General features: G+C 38.2%; 1 protein-coding gene across 1 annotated transcript in view; it reads right to left on the reverse strand.

Moving 5' to 3' along the window:
• Positions 1 to 11,909, reverse strand: part of UBA6 (ubiquitin-like modifier activating enzyme 6) — an 81,942-nt gene that overhangs the window by 69,107 nt on the left and 926 nt on the right. Inside the window, exons 2-5 of the mRNA XM_005868890.2 lie at positions 11,335 to 11,456; positions 8,228 to 8,290; positions 3,324 to 3,418; positions 2,780 to 2,808 (exon numbers count right to left, since the gene is read on the reverse strand). Coding sequence (XP_005868952.2) covers positions 2,780 to 2,808; positions 3,324 to 3,418; positions 8,228 to 8,290; positions 11,335 to 11,456 — 309 coding nt within the window. The remainder of the gene's footprint in view (positions 1 to 2,779; positions 2,809 to 3,323; positions 3,419 to 8,227; positions 8,291 to 11,334; positions 11,457 to 11,909) is intronic.

Here is an 11,909-nt window from a genome sequence, read left to right on the forward strand (position 1 = left end):
GCCCCCACCCCCCAATCGGCCCTACCCTGAGCGTGACTGAGGGTGGCATTGCAACCTCCCGATCCGCCCTGCTCTGTGCATGACGGGGCGGCGCCCCAACTCCCCAATCGGCCCTGCTCTGAGCCTGACCAGGGGCTGCACTTAGGGATTGGGCCTGCCCTCTGCCACCCGGGAGCAGGCCTAAGCCAGCAGGTCGTTATCTCCTGAGGGGTCCCAGACTGCGAGAGGGCACAGGCCGGGCTGGGGGACCCCCCCTCCCCCCGCCCCTCGAGTGCACAAATTTTTGTGCACCGGGCCTCTAGTATATATATAATTAACAATATGGGATAAACCCAGAACATACTATTAAATGATAAAAAGCAAGATGGAGGAAAGTATGGCTCTTTATCTAAGAAAGGCAGGTGGGAATAAATATGTACAAACATAAAATTTTCACATTTATCTGTTTTGTTTATATTTAAAAACAGATGAAAAAGGGGGTGAGCTAATTAGGAAAAGAGGGTATAGGGTACAAAGAAGCTAGGCTTACCTGAATATACTTTGTTTTATTAAACTGAGTTTGAATTTTTTAAGTCTCACATAATGTTAATACTACGTTAAATCAAAAAAAGCAATCCCTAAAAATCCAAGCAAAATAAATAAATGGACAAAACTACCTATTGAATTTGTTGCATAACTGCCCAAAGGAATGACTTAAAGTGACTACAAAAAAAAAATCTTAAAAATTTTTAAAATTACTTAACTGCTTTTGATTAGTAATCATATTGTTATTAATACTGGAATTGTTTTGCTGAAAAAATTTTATAATCAGTAGCAATCAAAGACTACTGGGGTGTACCAAGAGGACTCAAGAACTTGAAGAAGATCTGAACAAGGAAAGGTAAAACAATGTGAGCATCAATGAGAACAGCTACTATCACAGATCAAAACCTATCAAATCTGAGTTTGTCATCATATTCACACACACACACACACACACACACACATGTTCACTGGCTACTGCTGGGGGATGATAGAAAAACCACTGATTTGAAAACTGGTAAATAAAGTGGGAAAATATCAAATATTTCTTCTGCTCTTCATATAGTACCACTTTAGTAGAACCAAATATGTGATGAATGACAAATTTTCTTTCTAAATATTATTCCAGCTAATAAATAAAAAGAATGACAGAATTAGAATATCACTGCCATTAATAAAATAATGAATCGAGGCAATAATCATTAATAGGTAGTAATAACCACAAAGAGAGAGACAACAGAGTATTATTTCCTCCTCAGGGGAGAACAAAATATCACCTGTGAAGTAATGGCGCCACAAGAATCAAATATGAATCTGACTGTCTGAATATAACTACCAGTTTACAGGAAATACAGAAGTAGAGGTATATGTGATAAATAATCTGGTTTCTTTAACAAATTGCAAGGGGTGGGGGGGAACAGAGAAGGGAAATCTATAGATTAAAATAAACCAAGTTTAGTGTATGGACTTTACTTGGATCTTGATTAGAACAATAATTTTTGAGAAAATATCTCAGAAGATAATTGGGAAAATTTGAACTTTAACTAGATATTTGATGATTGTGGTAGGCTTTTAAGATGACCCCAATAATTCTCATTTCCTGGTATTTAGGCCTTTATGTAATTCCCTCCCCTTGAGTGTAAGCAAGACCTAGTGACTTGCTTTTGAGGAATACAGCAGAGGGGATTGAATGTCACTTCTGAGATTAGATTACTAAAGACTGGTCTGCTAGAACAGTGGTCGGCAAACTCATTAGTCAACAGAGCCAAATATCAACAGTACGATTGAAATTTCTTTTGAGAGTCAAATTTTTTAAACTTAAACTATATAGGTAGGTACATTGTTATTAACTTAATTAGGGTACTCCTAAGGCTTAGGAAGAGCCACACTCAAGGGGCCAAAGAGCCGCATGTGGCTCGCGAGCCGCAGTTTGCCGACCACGGTGCTAGAACATTCCCTTTCTTTTCTTCTTGCTAGCTTACTCTGATGAAGCAAACTGCCCTATGGAGAGGGCCACATGGCAAGGAATTGATTAACAGCCAGAAAGGAGCTGAGGTGAGAACGTGAAGTGGCACAACTTTGCCACTGAATCCTTTCAATAACTACCTGAGCCACCTTGGGAAGCAGATCCTTACCCTAGATGACTGCAGACCCTGCCAATATCTTGACTGGAGCCTTGTTAGAAACCCTCAAACAGAGGAACCACCTAAGTTGTGTCTGATTCCTGAGTCACAGAAACTGAGATAGGTGCTCCTGTTTAAGTTGCTAAGTTGTGGGGTAATTTATTTTGCAGCAACAGATAACTAATCCAGTGAAATTAAGAAGCATTTTTTAGGTGTGAAAATGGTACTGTAGTTATATTTTCAAAAGGGACCCTTATCTTTTAGAACTATATACTAAAATATTTAAGGAGTGTATAATAGGATGTCTGAAACTTACACAAAAATAATTTGGTGGTTGGGGTAGGCAGTGGGGAATGGGGAGGAGATACATGAAAACAAATTAAAATTTGTCTATGAGCTGATAATTGTAGCTGCATGATGGGTACATGGGGTTTGTCAAAACTTTTTTTTTCCAAATTTTTAAGTTTTCTATAAGTTTTTTAAAAAAGACTGAAGAATTAAAACAATTTTGCTACTAAATAAAAAAGCAATAATTAACTCAAAGTGTAAATAACATTACTTCTGAGAAGCAAAAGAGAAATAAAAAAAAAAGAGTTCATAACAAATAATTCTTTTTACCAAGGACATTTACTCACCTTAATTCCTGCAAGAACGAGATTCTTTGCTATAAAGAAAAAGGAAAAAGAATAGCTCAATATTAGGAATGTATAACAGATATGTCTTCATGGAGCTTCATCACATCTCTGACTAAATAATTTTAACTTTTTTACTACTTAAGAAATACATGTCCTGAAGAAGGTACAGATTAACAAAAATAAAAAATAAAATAAAATTTTCCATAATCTTATCACACTGAGATAATTACTCTTAAAATTTTAATGTATTCTTCCAAATATACTATTATAAATATATGTATATGTGGACTACCATAATAAATTAACAAATACAGTGAATAACCACTAATGGCTATTAACATCACAAAGAGAATCAAGAGAGTCATTACTGGTTCTTTCTGGAAGAATATAACAGTACTGCGAAGTAGTCTTTCCAAAATAATTAAACCTGATTAAGGTTTTGAATTTAATTTTCTTTAGAGAAATAATACATGGGGAAGGTGTTAAATCTTGAAATTACGCTCAAAAGTGTCATGTAAAATTATAAATAAAAACTACTGCTTACCAATTTCCAAACCAAGACCACCCATACCACTTAAGAAAATATGGGACTTGGCCATCTTCTGCATTGCTGTGTCTCCAAGAACGTACCTCTGTCGACTATATGTAAAACACAATGAAAAACAATAAATTAAGTCATTGAAATTATATATCCTTTTAAAGTTGTTTGCAAACAACCTGGCAACTAGATCCCGCCCAGAGACTCATTTTGGATCATTTGCATAGCGTTTACATTTTCTGAATTAATTGCTAAATAAAGTATGAAAGGTAGATTAGAGGCAAGAGTAGCTCTAAAGAGATCACATAAAAGAATAACAGATCATTGAGAGATGCCAAATTTAGGGAGAGGAAATGAAAGAGATGGAATTAAGATTTGTTCAGAAAATGAACTGGAAGCATTTTAAAAATTAATTGAATTTGGAGGATAACAAATAGGGGAAAAAAACCTAAGATGACACCATATTCCTATCTTAGGTTACTGAGTGGATGTAATAAGCATTTAATTAAGCTTGGGAATAGGAAGAGGAAAAAAAAGGGATCCAAATGGTGTTGAGTGCTACTTTATGCCAAAAACTAGCACTCAATAATGTAAATTTATATTAATAATTTTAGATAAAAATTTTAGACTAAGATGTTTTTTTTTAGTTTAAATTTTTATTTCTTGATTAAGATATTACATATGTGTACTTATCTCCAAATTACACCACGCAACCCTCCCACTCATGCCCTCACCCCCCTGTTGTTTGTGTCTGTTGGTTAGGCTTATATGCATGCATACAAGTCCTCTGGTGGATCTCTCCCCTTTACACCCACCCTCTCCTACGTTCCCTGAGGTTTGACAGTCTGATCAATGCTTCTCTGTCTCTGGATCTGTTTTTGTTCATCAGTTTATGTTGTTCATTATATTCCACAAATGAGTGAGATCATGTGATATTTATCTTTCTCTGACTGGATTATTTTGCTTAGCATAATGCTCTCCAGTTCCATCCATACTGTTGAAAGAAGCTTCCTTTAGGAGAACCGCAGGGACGGTGCCAGGGCTTGGGCTGTGTGTGGTGCTGGCCTGTCACACCTTTACTCCTTTCTGCTTTTGCCTGTGTGTTTCAGAAACGAATTCTTGCCTGGGACCTCGTCAACAGGGCAGCAAGGCTTCTGTTACATGAATGACATAAACAAAAAATGAAAAAACAAACGATAACTTCTTTATGAGGGATTCCTTTTTCTCAGCATCCTCGCCAGCACTTGTCATTTGTTAATGATAGCAATTCTGACAGGTGTGAGATGGTCGTTTTGATTTGCATCTCTCGGATAATTAGTGACTTTGAGCATGTTTTCATGTCTCTTGGCCTGCTTTATGTCCTCTTTCGAAAAGTATCTATTTAGGTCCGTTGCCCATTTTTTTGATTGGGTTGTTTATCTTCCTTTTGTTAAGTTGTATGAGTTCCCTGTAAATGTTGGAGATTAAACCCTTACCAGTGATAACATTGGCAAATATGTTCCCCCATGCAGTGGGCTTTCTTGTTGTTTTTTTGATGGTTTCTTTTGCTGTGCAAAAGCTTTTTATTTTGATGTAGTCTCACTTGTTTATTTTCTCTTTAGTTTCCATTGCCCTAGGAGCTGTATCGGTGAAGATATTGCTTCAGCACATGTCTGAGATTTTGCTGCTTATGGACTCCTCTAATATTTGTATGGTTTCCCATCTTATGTTTAAGTCCTTTATCCATTTTGAGCTTTATTTGTGTATGGTGTAAGTTGGTGGCCTAGTTTCATTTTTTTTTTGCGTGTATCTGTCCAATTTGCCTAACACCATTTATTGAAGAGACTGTCTTGACTCCACTGTATGTTCTTGCCTCCTTTGTCAAATATTGAGCATAGTGGTTTGGGTTGATTTGTGGGTTCTCTATTCTATTCCATTGGTCTATATGTCTGTTCTTGTGCCAGTCCCAGGCAGTTTTGAGAACAGTGGCTTGGTAATACATCTTGATATCTGGCATTGAGATCCCTCCTACTTTGTTCTTCTTCCTCAGGATCGCTGCAGCTGTTCGGGGTTCTTTTTTATTCCAGATGAAGTTTTGGAGAGTTCTTTCTAGATCTGTGAAATATGCTGTTAGTATTTTAATGGGGAGTGCATTTAATCTATAGATTGCTTTGGGTAGTATGGACATTTTAATGATGTTGATTCTACCAATCCAAGAACATGGTATGTTCTTCCATCTGTTTATGTCTTCCTCTATCTCTTTTTTCAACGTCCTGTAGTTTTCTGAGTAGAGGTCTTTTACCTCTTTAGTTAAGTTTATTCCTAGGTAGCTTAATTTTTTTGGTGCGATGGTAAATGGGATTGCTTTTTTAGTCTCTCTTTCTGCAAGTTCACTATTGGTGTATAGAAATGCCATAGATTTCTTGGCGTTAATTCTGTATCCTGCTACATTGCCGAATTCTTTTATTAAGTCTAATAGTTTTTTGATGGAGTCTAAAATGGGTTAAGGACTTAAGGATAACACATGAAACTAAAACCCCTAGAAGGAAACAGAGGAAGAGCTTCTAAACATTGGTTTTGACGAAGATTTCCTAGATATGACCTCAAAAGCACAGGCCATAAAAGCAAAAACAGACAAGTGGGACTACTTCAAACTAAAAAGTTTCTGTGTAACAAAAACAACAACAAAGTGAAAAGGCAACTACAGAATGGGAGAAAATATTTGCAAATCATATATCTGATAAGGGGTTAATACCAAAAATATATAAGGAACTATAATTCTATAGTTAAAAAAAACACAAAAAAACAACAACCATATAATCTGATCTAAAAATGAGCAAGGACTAAAAGAGACATTTCTCCAAAGATAACACAAATGTTATGTGTGTTATGAAAAGATGCTCAACATCACTAATGGTCAGAGGCATGCAAAACCACAATATCACCTTATATCTGTTAGGATGGCCATTATAAAACAAAACAAAAAGACAAAAACAAAATCCCAGAAAATAATAAGTGTTGGTAAGGATGCGGAGAAATCCGAATCCTTGTACACAGGTGGTGGGAATGTTTTAGTCTAAAAGTAACAGAAAACAATATGATGTTCCTAAAAAATAATAATAATAAAATTACCTATGACCCAGCAATACCTGATTATATATGTACTACTCCTATATGCCATACCTAAACGGCTATATTCTAAAACTTTCAGTCAAGCAAACAGCAGCCTACTTAGATAGCATTGCAAACAAAAAATTTAATCTCTGGCTTACTGAAAATTATGTTCATTAGTTAGCAATTACTGGGTTGGAGGGATATAAAAGTTTCACAGGGATTTTAACAAAATAATGAATAAAATTAGCAAAAAAATTCAAAGAGCTGCCATTTGTTATCCCAAGAATATGATCAAAAGGACATTAAGAACAACATAATTATAGATTAAGAGTACAAACGTACGGTGACTTCTGAAGTATACTGATAATCGGGGGAACATATGGTAAAATAATTCTCACATAAGCAAAATCAAGTTAGTCTTTCATCCACTTTTTCCAAGTGGATTTGAAGTCAACATATCAGATCCTTCTAAAGTGCTCAAAAATGACACTGTATCCCACATTAAAAATACACAGAGGAATTCAAAATACACAATGAGCTTATCTTTCCAAATTGTATCTACATAAAATCTATTTTTCGTGATTACATGAGAGGAAACCTAAAAGTTTTAAAACAGATACTACCTTATATACAAATAACTTGAAGTACTAAAAAATTTCTTAGGAATAATAGCAACAAATGTGTTTTTAATTTAACTTTAATTTTGAAAAAACTATTTCGATTTCCTGAAAAAGTATGGTAAAAAAAGTCTCACTAAATTTCATTAAAATCACAGCTCTTCAATCACATAATAGTTCTCCATTATTTATAGAGTGCAAAGTTATTAATGAGATTATACTGACATAAATATTCTTTAGATGCTACTGTATAAGTAAATAAAGTGGAATGGATTATTTTTCATGAGACTCCTGTACTACCAAGAACATAAATATATATTTCTGTCCAAAAACAAGAGGTATATTTTGTGGTGGATCGCAGGATCATTCTTAGTCATATCGTCTAAAGCAAGCATGTCAAACTCAAAGGCTAACACGGGCCACATAAAGGTTTAAGTTTATGTGGGCCGCAAAAAAACAAAAGCTTTAATTTTCAGAGAAATAAAGGTTTATTTCGATAAAGACATGTTGAATACAAAAGGCTGAAATAAATGAGTAATCATTAACATAAAATAATAGAATATTTTAATAGAAGTTAATATTTTTTCTTGCACACTAACTTACCAGACACTGAATAACTACACAATAAGTGTAATGCAAATAAACCTATTTTTCTTGTTCTTGAAAGTGAAAAATTTCCTATTGCACATACCAAACAAATCAGTCCAAGACTGATGACGTGGCAATTGGCTGCTAAAATATTCACTGCTAGTATTAGTGGAGAGAAATGGTGCGCCTGTGTGTAAAAGGCTCATAAGGGAAATGAATGGAACACGATTATAGTAATCAGTCATTAGCGAACGTTGTAGTTTGTTATTAATAATTATGTATAACAGGATGTTGTAAAAATTAAGTTATGAAATTTTTATTAAAACATTTCTTATATACCGTTATGTTGGCTGGGCCACAAAAATATTCGTTGTGGGCCGCGGGTTTGACATGCTTGGCCTAAAGCAACTGAGATTTAAATATTATTCTAGCTTTCAGACTACATATCATTAAAAAAAGAAGTTGCAGAAAATCTAATTTTAACTCAAGAGCAACTATTAAGATATATTTACAAAACTCGGCATAGGCCTAATGGTAACCTCAAATAGACTACTTCATTATTTGAGAACAAAGAATGGGGAAAATAAGTTTCAGTTTACATAAGGTTCTTACCTGTATAATGCATCGTCAATCTCCACAGATTCTGTTGACATCATGGGCAAATGTGTATTTGTACTGAAAAAAACAAACAAAAGCTATAAGGGCAAGCACGATTATTCAATATTCACATCCTGTAATTAACATTCAATTATACATGGTATCAGATTCACCAGTTACTAAAGGATAAAGGAGCTTTTACAAATCAGATATATATTTTATTATCTACCACTTTACTTGGATTTAAAAAATAGGTCAAAATTAAATTCACCGATTGCATATTCTTTCTGTGTATACTGCAAAATTACAGCCCATGGTTGTTTTAGTCTCAGGTATTGTTTTATCACTGATGCATAATTTCTTTTGGATCTATATTTTAGCAGTTTTGTTGTAGTGTCCCACTAACCTCTAATATACAGTTTCCCTAGATAATCTCATACAATCCATGGAATTTACCATATACTGATGATATCTAAACTTCTTTCTCTGTGTTTGATCTCTCCTCTGACCTCTAGATTTTATACATCTTCCAGAACAATATCTCTAGTTTGATGTCCAATTAGTATCACAAATATAATAAGCCCAAAACAGAATTCAATTCCCCCTGCTTAATCTATTCTTCCCCAGTGCTTCCCAATTCAGTTTCTGGTACTCCTACCATTTACCTGCTCAGGCCAAAAAATCTAGGGATCTTTTTCATTTGTCCCTCATTTTCTTCATCTGTTAAGCTCTTCCTTCAAAGGAGATCTCAAATCTGATCACTTCTCACTATTTCAATCTGTCTAATCTCAGGCCAAACGACCATCATATTTTATCTGAAGTACTTCGAAGGTCTCCCAATTAGTTCTCCAATCTCAACTCCCACAACTCTCCCTCTTGCTCACTATCTTCAGCCTCGCTGGCCTACTTGCTGTTCCTCAAAAAGCCAAGCCTGCTATCACTTTAATTTTTACACTGGCTATATTGTTTCTGAATACTTCCTCACAGATATTATGCAGACCATTCCTGATCACCCTATCAATGAAATGGCTCCCCTTCTCCTTAGGTCACTCCGTAATTCACTAACCTGCTATATTTTCTTCAAATCACTTATCATTAACTGTTTATTGTCTGCTTTCCTCTATGGAATGTATGATCCATTAAGAAGTCACTACTGCATTCCAAATACCTAAAAGAGCTGGCATTTAATGAGAGTTAACACTGTGTCCACACCCTTTTAAACGCTTTAGCTGTACTAACTCAGTTAATCCTATCAACAACTTTATGAAATAGGCCCTATTATCATCTTCATTGAACAGAGGGAATAAAACACAACACCACAAAACTAAGGATGACTTAAATAACTTTCCTAAAGTCATAGCAGGCAAATGGCAGAGCCAGAAGCTGAACCTAAGCAGTCTAGCTCTTGGGCACCAGGCTATACTGCCTATTACCTCTTACGTAGTAGGAATAAAGAGAGCACTCAAATAATATCTGTTGAGTAAATTTTAAAAGTTAAACATATCAGTGTGACAAGATATACTTACGGTAATGTATCATTTACCATAGCTCCTCCCAATTTTTTTAAAGCATGGCATGCAAAGAAAATGATAATAGGATAAGCACTGGGAATAGAGATGGTTCCCTGGCAGAGGGAACCAGCCTGAGGCATTTGGGCTTGAGCCACTGTGACAGCTAAGATCAGTATCATCTTAATAAAAGTATAATCCATTCCATATTCTGGGAAGCGTTAGTGATCAAATACAGGATTCTAAAAACAATGTGGTAGCAAGAAAGTTCAGTTTTAAAACTCATTTTTTTTAAGGCCTGGTATTGATATATAAGTCAAAGGATCTATCTATATACCCTATATAATAAAAGGCTAATATGCAAATAGACCAAACAGTGGAACAACTGAACAACCAGTCACTATGATGTGCGCTGACCACCAGGGGGTGCACGCTTCTCTACCTTCCCCTGCTCCACTTCCCCCTGCTCAGGGCTGGAAGCTGCCTCTCTCAACTGCTGCCAGCAATGGCTCCACTCTCACCTGCTGCCGGTGCCAGAGCTGCCTCTCATACCCACTGCTGGCGCCTGATACCGGTCCCGATCACCCCTGAGGGCTTCTCTACCTCCCTCTGCTCATGAGGAGCAATCGGGGCATCAGCTGCTGCTCACACCCATTGACGGCCCCGGCCCCGATCGCACCTGCTGTTGGCACCGGCCCCAATCACTCCACTCAATCAGCGGGTGCGAGCGGGGCCAGTACCGTCAGCGCATGGGAGTGGGGCTGCTGGTAGACAGGGAACTGGGGGCCACAGTGGGAGGGGCTGAGCGGGGGCGTGGAGGATGGGCCAAGACCCGCCCCTGTGCCCACAGCAGCCTCATGGCCCACAGTTCCTTTCAAGGTGCACGAATTCGTGCACTGGGCCCCTAGTATATATATAAAAGCCTAATATGTTAAGTGTCCGACCATTTGACCAGTTGCTATGATGTGCACTGACCAACAGGGGGCAGACGCTCCACCGGTAGGTTAGCTTGCTGCTGGGGTCTGAGCAAGACAGGACACGCCCTGGAACCCTCCCGTGGTCCTTCCCCTGCCGGGTGGGGTCCCAGATTGTGAGAGGCCACAGGCCAGGCTGAGGACCCCCACTGCAGGCCTCTAGTTTGTAAATATAGTTAATCTTACCAAACATTGCTTGGTACCATTAAATGCTATCAGCTTCTACTTAATTAAATGGATAACTATGAGAAATATTCCTGATTGCAATTACGAGAGCAAGCCAGAAAATAGCTGTGCTCATTACACATCCACTGTAATAACCTGTTTTGGCATTGCAACAAAATATGAAAATAAAATGTCCTATTACACAGTTTTCTCATCCTTAGGACACTTTCTCTAGCAGGAGGGCAGAAGTCTAGTGGGTAAACCGAAAGTGAGAAGCCCTACAGTCTAATCAGCCCTGTCACTTACTGTGACTGGCAGTGCTCAGAAAGCCCTGCCTTGCTGGAATGGTTCAAAAGTCACTTTTGTAGTAAGATCGATATGGCCATCGAAGATGCTTTAAAAGGGGGGAGTTTCTGTTAGCGTTGCACAATGTCCCCCGAGTGCCTCTGGCAGTGTGGGCAAAGCCGGGCAATACCCTGGTGTCAGAAGCATCCCTCGGCCTGAAGCTCGGGAAAAGGCGACGGGTCCACGTCCACCACGTCTACCGTGGGCAGATTGTACCCGGCGGTGGCGGGACACAAAACTCCGCTTTATTAACTGAGATCATTGAAGCAGGAACTACACGAACCCTCATGTTCCAGGAGCGAGCAAACCGCGAAGAACCTCAACACCAACTGGGAAAGAAGAATGGGTCACTCGGGCTTTTCCCTGATTTTTTTTTTTTTTAACTGTAGTCCACAGAAGTCCTCGGGGTGTCCTGTCACTGACTCATGATGACCAAGTTCCCTCAGGTGATCGTTTTAAAAGGAGGCTCGCGGTGGAGGATGACGCCCAGGGGAGCTCCTAGTTTTCATTTTACCGACGGGAGGGCAGCATGTGTTGTTAGGCAACAGGTCTGGGGAGCGGACCGGGCCAGGACTCCCGGCCGGAGCCGCCCTCCGCCACCTTCCCGCCCGGTGACTGCGACGAAGGAGGATGGCAGACCCCGACCGGAACTGAGGAAACGTTGAAAGGGGGAGAATGGACTTTCTCCTCGGCGAAGCCGGGAGC

Source organism: Myotis brandtii, unplaced genomic scaffold (assembly GCF_000412655.1).
Source record: "Myotis brandtii unplaced genomic scaffold, ASM41265v1 scaffold28, whole genome shotgun sequence".
Classification (NCBI taxonomy): Eukaryota; Metazoa; Chordata; class Mammalia; order Chiroptera; family Vespertilionidae; genus Myotis; species Myotis brandtii.